The following is a 21,058-nucleotide window of genomic DNA, read 5'->3' on the forward strand; positions in this document are numbered from 1 at the left end:
TCTTTCTAACAATTTTCCAAACCGTATATCTTACCTGTCGGTCAAACAACGGCGGATTGTCGTTCACATCGGTGATCTCAACCGTGAAGGAACAGACTCCTTCTAAGCTGGGTTCACCCTGATCGGTTGCCTTCACCGTAACGGATACAAACTTGCCGTCGTCACCTTCGCGATCGAACACCTTGTTAGTGGAGACTTCACCCGTTTCTTCGTCCACGGTAAACTTGGTGCCTTTTTGGTTGGGCTGCTGGACTATCGAGTATTTGACCTAAAATAAACAAAAAAACAGTTAGTTTTCAGTTCAATTCCAACGAGCGTACGAAAATCTCACCTGTCCATTCACGCCCTTATCCTCGTCGGTGGCTTGCACTTTGATAACCGGACTCCCATTCGGCGCACCTTCCTCCACCTTCGGGTAGTACGTGCCACAGTCTTTGAACACCGGCTTATTGTCGTTGACATCGGTTATGAACACCACGACGACAGCTGTAGATGTATGGATTGTCGCCTCACCGTTGATGCAACACGATCCATCATCCATAGCTGTCACATTCAGCTCATATTTGTCCCGATCGAGCGAAATGCCCTTGCTGTGCAGCCTAATGACGCCGGTGATCTCTTCGATCACAAACTGACCGCTGCTGGTGCCGCCACCGACGAACCCAAACCGAACGTTGTCGCCGTCCTTGTCCGACGCCACAACCGTGGTAACCAGCGTATTCGGCCCAGCGTTCTCGTCCACGTTAGGCGTATAGACCTGCTGCGAGAACTTGGGTTCTTCGTCGTTCTTGTTCTTAGTGTACACGCGGACGGTGGCCGTGCCGGTCTTGGCTGGTTCACCCTTGTCCTTGGCCGTCACGACAAACTCGTAATAGGCGTTGTTGTTGTCGGCATCCAGCTGTTTGTTGTTCACTATGATACCGTTGGAGTCCACCGCAAAATGCTCATCCGATACCAGGTACTCGATCTCGGCGTTCGATCCCGAATCGGAATCCATGGCCTTCACCTTGAGGATGCTCGTTCCCAGAGGGATGTCTTCGTCAACATTGTGCGCTTGGTAGTCGGGAAGTTCGAATTTCGGGGCGTTGTCGTTGACGTCTGTTACACGGATTGTGAGCTGAAATAGGAATGGAGTGGATAAGATCGTATTTTTTTAATTGTTAAATTGAATGCCAGTACCAAACACATGTAGGGAGGTATTTCCGTCCATGATTGAACTCCCGTCATGTTTTAAAACCCACGACAATAGCCTCCACCGTATCAGAAAGCTTAATCTGAACTTACGGCAGGAATTTTCGTCTTTTCGTTATATTCTGGAAAACCAATAAAAGAGGCACTTTTTTGCTAAACTCATCCATACCAAATCGTAAGCTCAGTAGAAACGTTCTGATATAGTGAAGATCTAGTAAATGTACGTTGCTTTTGTTGGTTTTAGCCCCTACGACGATAAAGGGAAATACTTGCCGTGTCTTTTCTATATGTCAGGAATTAGAAATCAGGCAGAAATACCTACCGAACCTCTACTGAACATGGGACCATCACCGCTCGGTAGATTACACAGGATTTTGTTTTTACACGATTTTTTTTCGCTCGTATTTTTGATCGTTTGACTTCAATTTACCACCAAACTCTTCGAAACATGTTTCAAAAAATCCAGAATAAATCAAAGAAAAATCACATGATAATTAATGTGCGTTAAACATTTAGGATGAGTGGAAAATTGAGAAAATGTAAATCGTGTAAAAACAGAATCCAGTGTATTCTGTTTTTTTTTTTTAATTCAAATCGCAATAAGACGAATCAAGACAAGACAATATAAAATTCGTTAGTTTTTATTTGGTTTTTACTAGCGCGGCATAGAAGTTTGCGATTTTTAATGTGACCTAATTTTATTCCTTGTGAGCAAAGGCGCAGGATTTTATCGATTCCCTGGGATGTTTTCGGATGGGAAACATTCTCGACTCCCTGAACATAGTGTATCCGTTGTACGTGCAACACAAGATACATAATCATGCAATGCCCGGCATAGAAAATATTGCAATTATCTGCCAAGGGAATGTTAATGGAATACTAAGTTGAAAAGCAGATCCAGCTCCAGTTAGAATGTAGAACCATAGAGGAGAAAAATATTCCAAAACGTTTAGAGATGGAAGATCACAAGCTAAAATAGCATTTTCTCATTTCTCGCCTACTTGTGAGCTTCTAGACACTGGCGTAGTTAAACTGGGGCACAAGGCAGGCTCAGCACGTATGTAAACATTTAGTTCGAATGTAAACATATGACGTCACTGCTGGGATCAGAGTGTGCCGCGAGTGATTAGAGGTGTCAAATTTTTTTCTGGTGATTTTTTCAGCAATAACCCGCCTTTTAGAATACAACACTTTAGATGACTAACAAAAATGTTCTTAGTGAAGTGCCAAAAAGGTTATATGAAATTTCAATCAGAAGACACTGAGCATGGACTGGACATCATATCTCGGACTGCTATTGCTGACAAACGACACAAAGTTGGGGCCCCGCAGCTTGTGTTCCGAAACGAAACAACCAAACGATGTGTTAAAGCAACAGTGTCTACAACGCCAGATCCAGAATTTCGTGAGATGTTTCCAATCGTTATTTCTTAGCAATCATTCCCAAACTACCAACATACTCTCTAACTTTATGGAATTTGAATTATTAGTAAAGTTCTGTTATCACTCATTCTGCATCCGCCAGGCTACTTCTCCCACATTGATATTAAATCCATTCCAATATGCAACAGTTATATTTGCGGTATACATCCCCCCTTTTTTGTCTGTTGTATATTTAGAAGAAGTATCGATAAGATTTTCTGCAACAGTTATCAACTAGGCGGATTAACCCGTTTTTAGAACAAAATGGCCAGATATCGTACCATTTTGTCGTTTATATTTTATTTCTGCATCAATAATAGAGGTTTGAGAAAACGACGTGATTTCTTCGATAAATTGATTTTCCTATAAATCTAATATGCTTTAATCTGATTTCGTTGAATGCATCGTATAATTAGACTCTAGTAGCAATGAAGTCGCATAGACATTCCATGTTGAACTCCATAATCGAGACTGGTACCCAGCTCTATTTTCAATTTTGCTTTTACCAAAAAAGTGTAACATGATCGTTTGTAAATTATTCAAAATCACTGATAAACTCAATTTTTATTCACTTGTAGAGAGCGTTATTCAAGGTGGTGATATTTAACCAAGGAGCGAAATAATTGATAGACTTGATGTGGTCACATTGGGATTTTCGTAACCACTGTCTGGCCTTTCAAATTAACATCGGATCTTCCACACCTACGAAACTTACGAGCATCTTCGCAGTCGCTGATTCGGCTACAGTTGAACATTGCGGTCCCATCCGGTGGAAACAAAGTAAAATGAGAAGTGTGAAACGCATGAATCTTCTTGGATATAGTGGAGGAGCTAAACCGGTGAGCACGTTCCAACTAATGACTTTTTACTTAATTTGTATAAACTTAAATTCTCAAATATACCACTAAATACGTACAGGGCATCGTTTGCTTCTATTGCCGCGGATATTGTGGGAGTCCCAGGTATTTGGTTCACGCTTTAGTAAGCAACGGTGGCTCTTCTCGACCTTCTACTCCCTGAGTAGTTAGTACGAATAAGGGCGTCCTTGTGAAGTTTTGCTGTACCTGTTACGAACAACTAGTACATCCACTTCCCTACACTTTCTGAAGAAACCTTTCTTACTTCAGAAGTGAATCCTTTTTGTAGTACTAGTCTTTGTAACAAAAAGGGCACCATTACGGAGCATGAGATCTGATCAAATTACTCGTAGTACTACTTGACCAACACCCCCAGCTGGGTGAGGGATAGAGGATGACACACACACACACACACACAACATATGACGTCACTGCTATCTTCGCACACGCTGACCCGAAACGATGATCTACCGTTTCAGCATCCCTCCTCTCCTCTCCTCCTCTCCTCTTATTGGCATTACATCCCCACACTGGGACAGAGCCGCCTCGTAGCTTAGTGTTCATTAAGCACTTCCACAGTTATTAACTGCGAGGTTTCTAAGCCAAGTTACCATTTCTGCATTCGCATATCATGAGGCTAATACGATGATACTTTTATGCCCAGGGAAGTCGAGATAATTTCCAATCCGAAAATTGCCTAGACCGGCACCGGGAATCGAACCCAGCCACCCTCAGCATGGTCTTGCTTTGTAGCCGCGCGTCTTACCGCTCGGCTAAGGAGGGCCCCCCAAGTTTCAGCATCCCTAGCGATAAAATATGCGTCATTATCTTGAAGTGTCATTTTTCTAACTAGCCTACCTTGTCTCCTGTATACCGTACTGAGGCGATAAATCCCTGAGAAAATTCAAAAGGAATAGGTACTTAAAAGAATTTTTGAAAGAATTCCTACAGGAGATCCTACAATAATTCCTCAAGAAATCTAGGAATTTCTTCGGAAATTGTATCAAAAATTCCTTCGTAAATTCCTTTGAGAATTTATTCAAAAACTTCTTCAGAAATTCCTTTCGGAAAGTCCGTAAGCAATTCTCCCAAAGACTTCTTCCGAAATTCTTTCCCGAAAATATTTTCGGGAGCTCCTCCAAGAATTCCCACTAAGAAAAATAAATTCCGCCAGAAATTCCTTTGAACTTCCCTCTAAGGATTCTTTTAAAAAAATCTTCAGGAAATACTTTGCAAATTTCTTCAGTAAACCATACAAGATTCCTTGAGGAATTCTTTCCGAAACTCCTGCAGAAATTCCAGAAGTTCATTTAAGGATGAAATAGTTTCCAATGCAAATCCTAGAAGCAATTTTTGAAGAAATTTCTCAAGGAATCCTCGAAATCAATTTCCGAAGGATTCCTAAAATAATATTTGTGTGATCTTCTGAAGTGCTTTCCGAAAGAATTTGTTAAAGAATATCTAAAAAGTTTTCAATTAGACCTTTGAAGAAGATTTTCTAAAGATATTTCCAGAGGAATGTTCGAAATATTTCTAAAATAATTTTCAAATGAGTTCCAGGAGGAAGTTCTGATGAAATTTATGACGAACATATGGAATGGATCCAAAGTTTTCATCCTAGAGTTTCTGAAAGTATTTCTTGCATGCGTCTTTTCGCAGTCCTGCATAATTCAATTAATAAAACCCACTACCTTTCCAGGATTTGCAATCCATATATCTCCTGGTTGCATAAAGCCACTATTTAGATTATTTTGTACAATGCATAACAACTGCAAAGCAGATTTTTCACGTTCCATGTTACAGAAATGACAGATATCATTCCAAGCCTGGCCAATATTTTTCAAATTATATCTACTCGGGCAGTGTCCGGTTATTAGGCCATTTAAGGTGCAAAGAACTGTCTTATTGAGTTCCAAGAGCTTTTCGGTTACTGAAACATTGGGAATTATAAATCTCTTTGATGGAGTACACTTTCAACCTTTGTGCTTCCCAGGATTTCAATTATTTCTGGATGGCACAGTATGATATACCGCAGAAAGGTTCAGGGCCAAAAAACTGTGTGTTTGAACCTTGTTTCGCAAGCTCGTCTGCCTTTTCGTTACCTCCAATGCCACAGTTACCTGGAACCCATTACATATTTGAGGAGTTCTCTTGATACACCTATCGCAATGAAATAATTCATTCACCGACAAGTTTTGGTGTACATTTATAGCTACTCAATGCTTCGAGTGCCGCTTGACTGTCTGTGAAAATACAAATATTTCCATATCTATATTTCCTCTCTACACAGATATTAGCACCTTTCATTATTGCAAAAATCTCCCCTTGGAACAACGTTGGATAGTTGCCCATTGCCACTGAGATTCCAATGTTCCAATTTTTAAGCCGTCTGAATAGAATTTTATGGAACCGTCCCGAACAGTGGGACCTCCGATATCCCAAACCATACGTGATAGATCACATATGTTATAAGGAATGTCATAGTTCTCCACATGTTTCATCCTGTCTTGATTCATATTTATCACTCAGTTCTGCCATTTCAAAGCGACAACTTCGGTGTGTTTATTTTGGGTGTCACCACACTATTACGAAATTTTGTTGTTAATAAGAATTAGTTAATTTCTTATTACCTCGCTAGACGGTCTTTAGTGCTGAAACTACAAGAATTAATTGTTAGTTACTAGATACACTAGCTAACAACGCAACAATTAAGTGGTCAATCTTGAACAATCAACGACTGACATAAAAACACCGCCATAGTGAAAACACACTTGCACTGCACCCGTTCGGTTTTGGGTATACTTTGTGAGCAACAAATTAAATACTAAGACTCAAAAAATCCGGCCCCCGGAAGACCCAACTGAATCACAAGGAAACACATTAGTACATAACTGGATGCTGAGCAACGAAGAATCGAAGTTATCAAATTGTACTGGTTATGCAAGTTAAGGAAGAAAACTAACCACGGAGCCAAGAATTGTCGGTTGAACAAATTATAGGAACAGAAAAATCGACGCCTCGAACAAAAATAGGGGAATTAAATATTTGCTTCCCTCTTATTCACGTCGCACCGCTGACAAATGTTTTTCAATTACTGAATTGTTCCATCCACGCAAGTCTCAATTTAGTGCAAGGGGTTGTTTATAAGCCAGATTCGGTCAACGACAGTGAGGATGACATTTTGGAACACCTGAAATCCCAAGGAACTAAAAGAAATCCTCGAAGAACCCAAACTAAAGAAAACTCACCTCGAATTTGCTCTGCTTGACATTCGGAAGACGTTCGACCAAGCATGGCGACCACATAAATATACTGCAACAATTGGAACGGTTGAACATCGGAAGCCGCCTGAAAGTATGTGCCAGTGATTTTTTGAAGGACTGCTGGTTTCCAGTCTGCTACGGTGGTTCCTTTTCATCCCGGAAATTGCAAGAAAGAGGAGTCCCACAAGGCTCTGTATTGGCTGTAACGCTGTTTCTTTTAGCCATTTAGCTGTATTCGAAGTAGTGCAGATGACATTGTGTTGATCTCAATATCAAAACAACTAGCAGCAGTCCGGCGACAACTCAAGTATGCGGTAGAAGCAATAAACTTTTGGACTAAGAAAGCCAAGTTTAGATTTTTGGCAGCTAAATCTTGTATCTTGCATGTATGTCAACAGACAAAACAGCGATAATGATAGATGATGAGGCCATTCCAGAAGTAAAAACCGCGCGTTTTTAGGTGTCTGGATAAAACTTTATGAAAGCTTTATCATCTAAAGCCAGTCGATCATCACTGTGAAGAATCCGCAATGTTTATCAAAACTAACTTGCGGTTTAGAACTCTATGGAATGAATATTATCAATATGCTGCAACCTGTTTTCAACAAGCTATTAAAAATGTTGTGGCCTCATATCCCCTCCGACCTATAGTCTCGCTGTAGAAGAACTTCCACTAGATCTGCGAATTGCCGAAATATTCGTGCGCAAATATGTTCGACTGGCCGAGAAACCCAACAATGCTTACCCACACTACCACGAGGCTGCAAACACCATTTTCATGGAGTTTACTGGACACCCCATCTCCCACATAGCCGAACTACAGCGAGTAGGACGCCGCTCGTAAAACTACGCCCACATTAAAATGGACTGGTCCTAAAAAAATGTAGCAAAAAGATTCACCAAAGAACTCCTCAATGAAAAGTACCCAACACACGCCACTGGTTGCCTTTCCGATCGCACACTCAATATGAGTATTCCAGTTCATTTTGGAATCAAGAATGACTCAGGTATTTGACCTGTTCACTACACTGAATTTTTAGTCCTCCAAGTGTTAGAGCTTTTAGATTAAATTTCCTCTTCCTAGTGAATGGTTCAATTACTAAGGCTTTCCTGAATACACCATAAATGGGTAAGTTTTAGAGCTCATTGCATTCTCTCTGAAATGAAATTGTCAAATTTCCCCCTCAATTTGATGACCATATTGTCAGCAGAGCCTACAATCTCAAAACCTTTTTCCTCTAACCTTCCTAGAAGGTCGTCTACAGTTAAGAATCACATTAGTGGTGAGAGGGCAACATATTGTTGCCCATACTGTAAAAGACGAACTTTCCATCTCTGAAGAGATATCTCTTTTTGTAAGCATGGAGTGAATCCATATCATAATGTTCGTGTCGAAGTATCTTTTCTTCATGACACGATCCATTGAGTATTGACGAATACGAAGCGTTATCGAAAGTACCTTCAATATCTGAGAAAGAACAAAGCGCTATTTATTTTGCCGATAACGATTTTTCCACATTAGATACCACTGTATTAAGTGCCGTAATGGTTGACTTACCTGACTGGTAAGCAAATTGGAACTTGGACAATGGATGTTATGATCCAACGTAATTTGAATTGATATAATCACTCAACATCTTTTCCACAGTTTTCAACAGAACTGATGAAAGACTAATGGGCCTGAATGATTTGGGATGCGTCTTATCTCACTGTCCTACTGTTGGTATAAATATAACTTTCACTTGTCTCCATGATGATGGAATATAGGTACTTGAGTCTTAGACTTGCCTTGAAAACCTCAATTAACGGTGGAATCAGCACTACTTCGCCGTTTTGAAGCATTGCTGGTATTATTCCATCCAGTCCTGCAGATTTATAAGGCTGGAAAGATCTCACTGCATTCTCTACCCTGGCTTTCGTAAAGATATCGTTAGCCAAGGCCTGTGCCACATTTTTTATTCTTCAGACATTTTAGTGGTTCTTGCTGAACATTTTCCCGGCAAAGCTTATTAGGCGACGCTGGATGTGTTAAAATCGAGACAGCCAGTTTTTTCGTTAGATAGATTGAATTAGGGCTATGCGCTCTCTAATCTGCTAAGTATTAAAATAGCTTTGGAAGGTGCAACACGAATATCTGGTGTGCAAAAAACTAAACCATCATCAAAAAGTCGTACATGCTCTTTGGTTTTGCGGATGGCATCGACATCATTGATGTATATCGCAGAGCTGTGGAAGGGGCTTTCGTGCCTTTTGAACGGAAGACTGAAAGAATAGATCAGATCATGAATAGATCAGAATAGATCATGAACTGTATCAAAACTAAATATCTGGCGGCTGGCAGAGAACAAAGCAGTCTAAACGGTGTTGGGGTCCCGAGGTGGAAATAGGTGGGATGCAAATTGCTGTCGACGAATTCATTTATCTTGATAATATTTTTTTTAAGCTTTTAGTAGAATGTATTCACGTCTCATAAGACGAGTTTGTACGAGTTTGTATTTCATATATTTCCACTACTTTATTGTACCTTTGACAGATACGAATTTCGACTTCAACAGTAAGGCCGGCTTCAGTGTCTCGTACTTAACTCGACTTATTTATCTCGGAAAACACGTTAGATGTGATAATGATGTTAGTTGTGAGGTAAATTGTGGGGTTGTATACAACCAATTATTCCGCTCCATATAGAAGAGAAGGAACTATCCCACCGACACTACTACCCAGCTTTAGCAGCATTCAATAGTACTGGCAAATTGATGGAGACATTTTCCGATTTGCGTAGCCAACAAAACTTTCGCAGTTTGCACACGGACAAAAGTAGATCTGTACACCTACACATCGTTGATTTGTCCAGCCGCCCTATACTGCCATGAAACATAAAAGTTTATATATACAGACTAATGAATTCAGAATTCTTGGAGTGTTTTACCAGAAATTTTTGCGTTCAGTATTCGGCGGCGTAGTGGAAAACTATGAATGGGGCAGACGCATGAATCACGAGTTGTTCAGCAAAAGTAATATTCAGCAGAGAACTTTGAATAGGGCGTCGGCTCCGGTGTAGCCTCAGGAAACTTTGCTAGCGGCAAGTGTGCAGGGAGACTGACGATTGGCGGCCCATAAACGAGCAACCCGGAATATGACTTTCCCGTATTTATACTTTAGTATTTGTAAAAGTTTGTAAACAATTGAGAAGTGTTTCTTGTAAGGATAGGAACAATCAACTTATGAATTAATCAATAAAATTGAGTTGTTCCGCAGCAAAAACGTAACATATTGTGTTTTGAGAAACCTTTCTTGAATTTCGGAAAAAAAAACTCAAGAACGTTCAAACATTGACACTTGAGAAATTGGTGTGGAACTTTATAACTTATCATAAACAAGCCATACTAATTACCATGAAGAAAGCAAACTAAAATTGTTAAATCATGATAATTTTTTTTGAAATTATAAAATTTTAGAAACATTTTTGCCTTTCTTTATTTTTTGTTTCTATGCAAATTGTATGGGATCTCCCATATATTTTTTAAGTTATTCTGATATTTATGACCATTTTTAACACCATTCTACTTATATAGTTATAGTAATTGACAATCTATCAGTATTTGTTTGGCACTGAAGAATTCATATTTAAAATCTGTAACTTACCTCGACCGAAGTGGAAAATCCGCCGGAATCCTCGGTTGCCGTCACCACCAGCTGGTACACGTGCGGCTGTCGAAGATCCTCAAAATCCAACTCTTTAGCCAGCTTCACTATACCGGACGTCGGCCCAATGTTGAACGTTCCCGCGCCTTGACCTTGGGCCTTCAACGTGTACCGTATCTCACGGTCGGCAAACGATTTCGCTTTCACCGATATGATGCTAAAATTGAGAGCACAAATTAGTTGTCACACAACGACAGCAGTAACGTTCGATATCTTACTCTGAGTCTTTTTTCTGATTCTCGGGAATCTCCGCCTCGTAGCTGGGCATATAAAACTGTGGAGCCCGTTTTCCACCAACGATGGACAACCGTTCCTCTGGTGTGCTTTGGTAGCGGCGATCATCCACCCGCCCATTCTGGTCCTCTGCCTTGACGTACAGCACGTACTCCATGTCCAGCTGGAACAAATCGGTTCCGCGGGTCCGCACAACGCCGGAGCGTTCGTCCACTTCGAACCGCCCCCCGGTACGGTCCCGCACGATGAAGTAATGAATTTTATGATCCGTATCCGGGTCCCGGGCTTGCAGCGTGAAAACCGGCGTGTTTGGGGGAGCATTGAGCTGCACGACGGCTTGCATGGGCAGGGGCCGATTGATGAAGTACGGGGGTTCATCGTTGATGTCCTTGACGTGAATAATTACACGCTGATTGTCAGTGTCTGGGAACGAAAAGAGACGAGAAATTATTTCTAGGTCTGACGGGGACGATGAAGACCAAGCTACTTACATTTTAGAGTGGCTGCAAAGCGACCCGACGTATTCGGTGATGGCATGGAAAGAAAGGTAGAGAGGAAGATGGTGTGAGTATTCATGCTTGGCTCGTAAACGAAATCAATTAAAGTCCTTTTAATGGCTCTATTTCAGTCGATAGCTTGTTCATGCTTTAGGTTATTGGTGCAATTTACAATTTTCAATCATTCGATGAACTGCGAAATGTGTCACTTGGACACCGATGAATGGAGCTTGATGATTTTGATGGGGCGGAAAAACATATTTTTTGTGCTGTGAGCAAGTATCAAATAAGGGATACACTTTTGGTAATCATATAATGGTAGAAAGGTAAACGTCGGAGTGAGGTAACAATGAGGCGTTCTCGGTTTACCACGAAGTCAGATAAGGACGCCTATGTCTCTTCCGAGTTGGATCGAAAGCGGGTGATATCACATAAGCTGCTCGTTCAGGAGAATAGTGAAAACGCCGAGACATTTTCCTCACTGGGGCACTATGCTACGTACCCAGAGGACTATGGCAACCGTGTTCGTGAATTGCAGCACAGGTTATGGATGGCTTCTCGGTACGAAGGTCACATTTCGAATGGAGCAGGAACATTCTTTCGTGTTTATCTTTCTGTGACACAGTTTTCCACTATTCCACGCCATTTTACCGCAAGATATAAAGCATTTCCGCATCCGTTCGACGTTCGTGGATAATGGAGAAGGAGATAGATGTGCTCCCATCCCCAAGAATTTTCTCGTTTGTGAATTTCAAGCCGAGAAAGCTAAACGTTTCAATAGCGTTATCAAAAACTCACAGTCGTAAGTTTTTTAGCAATTTTTAATACAAAATTTGAGATAAATCAACCTAGGACTTTTTTCTCGCTAAAAAAATTAAAAGAATGTTTTTCTAAGTTCATTTATTTGGTAGGCTCAGGCGTGTATAACACTTTACGGAGCCACGGTAAGAATATGGCTCATATTGACCATCTCCACATTATAAGAATGCATTCGCTTGAATTTATAATTGATGATTCAAACCTTCCAAAATAAGGCGAAACATGAATTCTTTTGTAAATTCTTACAACATGAGAATCTGATATTCCGTGCAGGTAAATGACTTTTCAATAGCTTTCTTTTGTATAGTCAAACTATAGTCTTCCCCATTCGATTCGTCTTGGGATCCGTAAGGACTGTATATACCAAAAGCTGATGAATTTGATGGGGAAAGATAAAAAAAACTTTGGGTAAGTGGTTGAGAAAAAAAGAAACAACAGCACGGAAATCGGTTCAGAGTGCGGTGCTGCAAATAGTTCAGTACTTATATGACTTTTGTAACACAAACACCCGGGCAAAGCTGAGTATTTTTCGCTAGTATTGTTATTTTTTCTTTCTTCCTTTTTCTTTCTATCTTCTTCCATATCTCTTCTTTCTTTTTCCTTTTACTTTTTTTCTTCCTATACCTTTTTTCCTCTGACTTCTGCTTTCTTCCATCTTCCTTCTGTCTTCTATTCATCTTCTTTCTTCTCTATTACTCTTCTTTCCTCCTTCTTTTTCATTGATTGTTTCTTTTTTCTTCTTTTTTTCTATATTTTCTATATTTTTCTATATTTATTTGTTATTCCTTCAACTTTCTTCTTTCTTTCTTATTTTTTCTTCTTTCTTTTCCTTTCTACCTTCTTCCATCTGCCTTGTTCCTTCTTCTTGCTTCCTCATTCGTTCTTCTTTCTTCCATCTTCCAACTATCTTCTTCAATCTTTCTTTATTCTTCCTTCTTCTTTCTTTTTTATTCCATCTTCCATCTTCCTTCATTTTTGCCTCTTACCTGTCCCTCCTTCTTCCTTACTTATTTCTTCCATCTTTCCTTTCCGTCTTCTCTCTTCCTTCTTTCTGCTTCCCTTTTCCTTCTTCCTTGTTTCTTCTTTTCTCTTCTCTTTTCCTTTCTTCCTTGCTCTTATTATTTTCTTCCTTCTTTTTTCTAGCTATCTCTGATTTTTTCCTTCTATATTCTTGATTCTTGATTCTTTATTCTTCTTTAATTATTTGTTCTTAGTTTTTTTCTTCTTTTTATTCTTTTTTTTTTCTTTTGTGGTGTCTGTTGTCAGACGGCTGGGACCAATCATGGTCCATCATGCCTTCCTTATTCTTTATTCTTTATTTTTTTCCACTCATTATTCACTATTCAACCACTCAACTGATACTTTACAGTCTTTTGATACTTTCAGCCTTGTGAGACTTTCAATCTTTCGAGATTTCAGCCTTCCCGAGCAACACACATGTTGTAAATCAGTTTATGATACTCATATATGACCAAATTTGGTCATATATGAGTTATTTCAACCAAATCAACGTGAATTGTGCCGCTAGGGTTTCGAGTTCAGCCTTATAAGCATTCATACTCATCCTTACATGTTTCAGCCTTTAGTAGGACACCCGTTAAATTCCAGTTAAATCATTACGCCGTCCAGTTCAAACCAGGAAGCATCTTATTAATCAAATGAAACCGTTGACCCATTCACCATTGTCGATGATCGGCGGGCGGTATGAATTGTCATTCAATTGTCCACTAATTGAGACTCATCTTTGCACTAAACTATCTACTAATTGAAAACCCGTCTTCACAATAGCCACTTCATAGCACAAGCGTTGTCAAAACCGCACACATAACGGACCGGCTGTCATCGTAAGATGCTTACTGAACCCGATTCGCCAGCCAGCCAGCCACCCACCTCAGTAAGTGACTCACTAATTATCGATAGCATTGAATCAACATTCAATCGTCGACCGCATTCTCCTGGCCCATATTGAGGAATTGTGTTAATCAAGCAGTGTCAACACTTACTTCTGGTGATTTCAATGCGATGAGCTACAATCAGCTCTAAACGGGAAGCTACGATGGTTGGGATGTGTGGCCCTCGACTATGGCCGTTTGTTGAGCACTGATTACAACCGCGCATCAACATGTTCCACTGAGTGGGCGAACGAGGAAGCCAGAAAATTAATTACCAGCAGACATAATAGCGAGTAAGGAATTGATGTCTTGTGGGTGTCTTCAAATTGTGACATTGATGAGTGCGTAGGATGCTTCAACGATTGTGCTATTTACAGAGTCAAATATATTAATAGGATATCAATATAGTTTGGCTTCACAACAAGTTTTGCATCAAAAAAGAACATCATCAGAAGAATGAAGAAACATAAGTTTCTTTTGTAAACATGCGTGATTCACTACTGAAAGGATTGCACTTGCAGAAAAAAGAGCCCTTCAATACTATTATTCCCGATCGGATGGTTGGATATAAGAACTGTAAGAAAAGGTTCAGGACATCAACCCTTTAATAGAAAATTTGCAATTTCATACACTTTCTTTCTCAAATATTTCCATTATTTTCTTTCAGTCATTGAGCATGAAATTATTCTAGACTTGCGACTCTTCTAAAGTTCAAGTAGTACCACACGTAGCACACAATTTGAGTCACAGTGGGTTTGGCACTACAAAAAAAAGCAACTACCCAAAAAACCACCAGCTTTGCTGCTCTGTTTGCACTCTTGTGAACGCAATCCGAAAAACTCAGTGATAGAAGGCAACCTTCTCGTAACAAACGCTGCCTTTCTTGCTACTGGTTTCACAATTCCCACCACCACTCGAGAACAGCTTTCCCGCAGCATTGAAGAAAGCAAGATTTTATGCACTTTGAAGTGGCATTTGCATGTACTCGAGGAATACTCGAGCATCTCTTTGTGAAGCTTTTGGCTACGAAACTACATTGTGAAGGACGTCCTGCCCAGTTGTGGATTCCGGCTATCTTCACACCACTTGAAACTCCCGTCAAATGCAAAACCATTCAGCCCAGTCAGGGTTATTCTTAATGACACAATCAGACGTACTTATTCAGTTATCATTAGCATATAATAAATTCAGCTTCATCCCTCCTGGACCCAATTTCCATTAATCCGCCAGAAATCACAAGCACGATGTCAAGTGGAAAATTGCCTTTTAACCTCTTGGATGGCTACCGCCATCAACGCGTCGACCTCCGTCCGTGTTCTGGCAACAAAAACCAGTCAATCAAATTTCATGCATCGCCGTTCCATGAGACCGCCCTCTCTTTTCACCGCCAACGAACACGACACGACAAATGGGGAGCACTCATATTTCCTCTTCAACGCAACAGCCAAGCGATCATACCGGGCGGTGCGTTGTTGTGATGGTTTATGTCAATCGATAGCAGCTGTCCTATACCAGGCCAGCCATCCAAAACATCCCTCCGACACCCAGCAGCCGTGACCTGATGAAAAACGTGGACGACGCACCGGTCGGACCCGGCTGGACCAAGCAACTTGGTTTGGGGTGGGTTTGGGATGCTTTGGTTTCAGATCTCTCTGACGATTAGCTTTTAATTGCTTGCGTGTCATTCGGGTCGACTTTTGGTCCTTCGACTGAATTCCAGCTTACGGAGCGAAATTATTCCAACAGATTGGATGCCCATAACACAAAATTCAACCGAAAAAGGACATTTTGCCAAGTGAATCGTTTCCTATTTGAATTTATTCTATGCTCACTAGGGCAACGATAAAAATAATGGAAGTATTAGTGAATCCACAAAAGAAAATATTTCCAGGGGAAAATCATCCTAATTTCAAGGGCAAACTCATCCAAATTCTTAAGAAAAATTTATCAGAATTTCCAGGGGAAATTCATTCGAATTTACAGAAAAAATCTAGAGGAAATTCATCCGAATTTACTGAGGAAATTACTCCGAAATTTCAAAGGAAAACCATTCAAATTTCCAGAGAAAATTCAAACAAATTTTCAGAAAAGAAGAAAATTTCAGGGAAAATGATACAGAATTTCCTGGGGAAAATCATCTAAATTTCCAGGGAAAATTCATCCGAATTTTCAGGGGAAACTCATCCGAATTTCCAGGGAAAATTCATCCGAATTTCCAAGGGAAATTCATCCGAATTTCCGGGAGAAATTCATCCGAATTTCCGGGGGAAATTCATCCGAATTTCCAGGGGAAATTCATCCGAATTTCCAGGGGAAATTCATCCGAATTTCCAGGGGAAATTCATCCTAATTTCCAGGGGAAAATCATCCGAATTTCCAGGGGAAAATCTTCTAAATTTCCAGGGAAAATTCATCCGAATTTTCAGGGGAAACTCATCCGAATTTCCAGGGAAAATTCATCCGAATTTCCAAGGGAAATTCATCCGAATTTCCGGGGGAAATTCAACCGAATTTCCGGGGGAAATTCATCCGACTTCCGGGGAAATTCATCCGATTTCAGGAAATTCGTCCGATTTCCGGGGAAATTCGTCCGATTTCCGGGGAAATTCATCCGATTTCCGGGGAAATTCATCCGATTTCCGGGGAAATTCATCCGAATTTCCGGGGAAATTCATCCGACTTCCGGGGAAATTCATCCGAATTTCCGGGGGAAATTCATCCGAATTTCCAGGGGAAATTCATCCGAATTTCCAGGGGAAAATCATCCGAATTTCCAGGGGAAATTCATCCGAATTTCCAGGAGAAATTCATCCGAATTTCCAGGGGAAATTCACCCGAATTTCCAGAAGAAATTCATCCGAATTTCCAGGGAAAATTCATCAGAATTTCTAGAGGAAATTCATCCGAATTTCCAGGGGAAATTCATCCGAATTTCCAGGGGAAATTCATCCGAATTTCCAGAACAAATTCTTCCGAATTTCCAGAACAAATTCTTCCGAATTTCCAGGGGAAATTCATCCGATTTCAGGGAAATTCTTCCGATTTCAGGAAATTCTTCCGATTTCCAGGAAATTCATCCGAATTCCAGGGAAATTCATTCGATTTCCAGGGAAATTCATCCGATTTCCAGGAAATTCATCCGATTTCAGGAAATTCACCCGATTTCCAGGAGAAATTCACCCGATTTCAGGGAAATTCATCCGATTTCAGGGAAATTCATCCGAATTCAGGGAAATTCATCCGAATTTCCAGGGGAAATTCATCCGAATTTCCAGGGGAAAATCATCCGAATTTCCAGGGGAAAATCATCTAAATTTCCAGGGAAAATTCATCCGAATTTTCAGGAGAAACTCATCCGAATTTCCAGGGAAAATTCATCCGAATTTCCAAGGGAAATTCATCCGAATTTCCGGGGGAAATTCATCCGAATTTCCGGGGGAAATTCATCCGAATTTCCGGGGGAAATTCATCCGAATTTCCGGGGGAAATTCATCCGAATTTCCGGGGGAAATTCATCCGAATTTCCGGGGGAAATTCATCCGAATTTCCAGGGGAAATTCATCCGAATTTCCAGGGGAAATTCATCCGAATTTCCAGGGGAAATTCATCCGAATTTCCAGGGGAAATTCATCCTGATTTCCAGGGGAAAATCATCCGAATTTCCAGAGGAAAATCATCTAAATTTCCAGGGAAAATTCATCCGAATTTTCAGGGGAAACTCATCCGAATTTCCAGGGAAAATTCATCCGAATTTCCAAGGGAAATTCATCCGAATTTCCGGGGGAAATTCAACCGAATTTCCGGGGGAAATTCATCCGAATTTCCGGGGGAAATTCATCCGAATTTCCGGGGGAAATTCATCCGAATTTCCGGGGGAAATTCATCCGAATTTCCGGGGGAAATTCATCCGAATTTCCGGGGGAAATTCATCCGAATTCAGGAAAATTCATCCGAATTTCCGGGGGGAAATTCATCCGAATTTCCGGGGGGAAATTCATCCGAATTTCCGGGGGGAAATTCATCCGAATTTCCGGGGGGAAATTCATCCGAATTTCCGGGGGGAAATTCATCCGAATTTCCGGGGGGAAATTCATCCGATTTCCAGGAAATTCATCCGATTTCCAGGGAAATTCATCCGAATTTCCAGGGGAAAATCATCCGAATTTCCAGGGGAAATTCATCCGAATTTCCAGGAGAAATTCATCCGAATTTCCAGGAGAAATTCATCCGAATTTCCAGGGGAAATTCACCCGAATTTCCAGAAGAAATTCATCCGAATTTCCAGGGGAAATTCATCCGAATTTCTAGAGGAAATTCATCCGAATTTCCAGGGGAAATTCATCCGAATTTCCAGGGGAAATTCATCCGAATTTCCAGAACAAATTCTTCCGAATTTCCAGAACAAATTCTTCCGAATTTCCAGAACAAATTCTTCCGAATTTCCAGGGGAAATTCATCCGAATTTCCAGGGGAAATTCTTCCGAATTTCCAGGGGAAATTCATCCGAATTCAGGAAATTCATCCGATTTCAGGGAAATTCATCCGAATTTCCAGGAGAAACTCACCCGAATTTCCAGGGAAATTCATCCGATTCAGGAAATTCATCCGATTCAGGGAAATTCATCCGAATTCAGGGAAATTCATCCGATTTCCAGCGGAAATTCATCCGAATTTCCAGGAGAAATTCATCCGAATTTCCAGGAAATTCATCCGAATTCCAGGGAAATTCATCCGAATTCAGGGAAATTCATCCGATTTCAGGAAATTCATCCGATTTCCAGGAAATTCATCCGAATTCAGGGAAATTCATCCGAATTCAGGGAAATTCATCCGAATTTCAGGGAAATTCATCCGAATTCAGGGAAATTCATCCGAATTTCCAGGGGAAATTCATCCGAATTTCCAGGGGAAACTCATCCGAATTTCCAGGGAAAACTCATCCGAATTTCCAGGGGAAACTCATCCGAATTTCCAGGGGAAATTCATCCGAATTTCCAAGGGAAATTCATCCGAATTTCCAACGGAAATTTCTCCGAATTTCCAACGGAAATTTCTCCGAATTTCCAACGGAAATTTCTCCGAATTTCCAACGGAAATTTCTCCGAATTTCCAACGGAAATTTCTCCGAATTTCCAACGGAAATTTCTCCGAATTTCCAACGGAAATTTCTCCGAATTTCCTACGGAAAATTCTCCGAATTTCCTACGGAAAATTCTCCGAATTTCCAGGGGAAATTCATCCGAATTTCCAAGGGAAATTCATCCGAATTTCCAGGGGAAATTTCTCCGAATTTCCAGGGGAAATTTCTCCGAATTTCCAACGGAAATTTCTCCGAATTTCCAAGGGAAATTTCTCCGAATTTCCAACGGAAATTTCTCCGAATTTCCAACGGAAAATTCTCCGAATTTCCAGGGGAAATTCATCCGAATTTCCAGGGGAAATTCATCCGAATTTCCAGGGGAAATTCATCCGAATCTATTTGTCACCACAATTCGTTTACCCTGTCTTGTGTGAGGTAGGGCAGAAATTTGAAATTTTTAGTAAAAGTGGCGCCAAACAGAAAAGTGCACCAAAAAATTTCTGCGAGCCGGGTCAATTAAAATTTCCGCCCTACCTCACACAAAACAGGGCAAACGAATTGTGGTGACAAATAGGTCCTACGCTGAGGGCTAATGTGACAATAAAACGGATCATAGTTGACTCCTGGAAAAAGGCACAATACATATGTCCGAAACGTCGGATGAAAACATAAAACCCCGTTTTTGATCCCAAAAGACTAAAAGCCAAAACCTCAAACGTCGCGATCTTAGTCGAATCAATTAAGAAAGTTCATCATGGCAGGTTACTTTCAACGATTTCCAGAGGAAATTCATTCGAATTTCAAGGGGAAATTCATCCGAATTTCCAGAGGAAACTAATCCGAATTTCCAGAGAAAATTCATCCGAATTTCCAGAGAAAATTCATCCAAATTTCCAGAGGAAATTCATCCGATTTCCAAAAGAAATTCATCCGAATTTCCAAAGAAAATTCATCCTAATTTCCAGAAGAAAATCATCTGGATTTAAAGGGGAAATTCTCTTATGACGTTGGTCGGAAAATTCGAATGAATTTCTCCTGGAAATTCGAATGAATTTCCCCTGGAAATTCGAATGAATTTCCTCTGGGAATTCGAATGAATTTCCTCTGGGAATTCGAATGAATTTCCCCAAGAAATTCGAATGAATTTCCCCAAGAAATTCGAATGAATTTCCCCAAAAAATTCGAATGAATTTCCCCAAGAAATTCGAATGAATTTCCCCAAGAAATTCAAATGAATTTCCCCTGGAAATTCGAATGAATTTCCCCTGGAAATTCGAATGAATTTCCCCTGGAAATTCGAATGAATTTCCTGAATTCGAATGAATTTCCCTGGAAATTCAGATGAATTTCCTGGAAATTCGAATGAATTTCCCTGGAAATTCGAATGAATTTCCTGGAAATTCGAATGAATTTCCCTGAAATTCGAATGAATTTCCCTGGAATTGGAATGAATTTCCTGGAAATTCGAATGAATTTCCCTGGAAATTCAGATGAATTTCCCTGGAAATTCGAATGAATTTCCCTGGAAATTCGAATGAATTTCCTGGAAATCAGATGAATTTCCTGGAAATTGAATGAATTTCCCTGGAAATTGAATGAATTTCCCTGAAATTGAATGAATTTCCCTGAAATTGGAATGAATTTCCTGAAATTCGAATGAATTTCCCTGAAATTGAATGAATTTCTGGAATTGAATGAATTTCCCTGAATTCGAATGAATTTCCCTGGAAATTGAATGAATTTCCTGAATTGAATGAATTTCCCTGAAATTGAATGAATTTCCCTGAAATTGAATGAATTTCCCTGGAAATTCGAATGAATTTCCTGAAATTCGAATGAATTTCCTGGAAATTGAATGAATTTCCCTGAAATTGAATGAATTTCCTGAATTCGAATGAATTTCCTGAAATTCAGAAATGAATTTCCTGAAATTGAATGAATTTCCTGAAATTGAATGAATTTCCTGAATTGAATGAATTTCCCTGGAAATTGAAATGAATTTCCTGAAATTGAAATGAATTTCCCTGAAATTGAAATGAATTTCCCTGGAAATTGAATGAATTTCCTGAAATTGAATGAATTTCCTGAATTGAATGAATTT

General features: G+C 40.2%; 1 protein-coding gene across 1 annotated transcript in view; it reads right to left on the reverse strand.

Moving 5' to 3' along the window:
- Positions 1 to 21,058, reverse strand: part of LOC134213333 (neural-cadherin-like) — a 242,853-nt gene that overhangs the window by 63,276 nt on the left and 158,519 nt on the right. The window contains 5 exon segments of the mRNA XM_062692317.1: positions 35 to 268; positions 332 to 1,117; positions 10,376 to 10,592; positions 10,654 to 11,092; positions 11,161 to 11,172. Of these exon segments, the coding sequence (XP_062548301.1) occupies positions 35 to 268; positions 332 to 1,117; positions 10,376 to 10,592; positions 10,654 to 11,092; positions 11,161 to 11,172 (1,688 nt within the window).

This window comes from Armigeres subalbatus, chromosome 2, assembly GCF_024139115.2.
Source record: "Armigeres subalbatus isolate Guangzhou_Male chromosome 2, GZ_Asu_2, whole genome shotgun sequence".
In the NCBI taxonomy this organism is placed as follows: Eukaryota; Metazoa; Arthropoda; class Insecta; order Diptera; family Culicidae; genus Armigeres; species Armigeres subalbatus.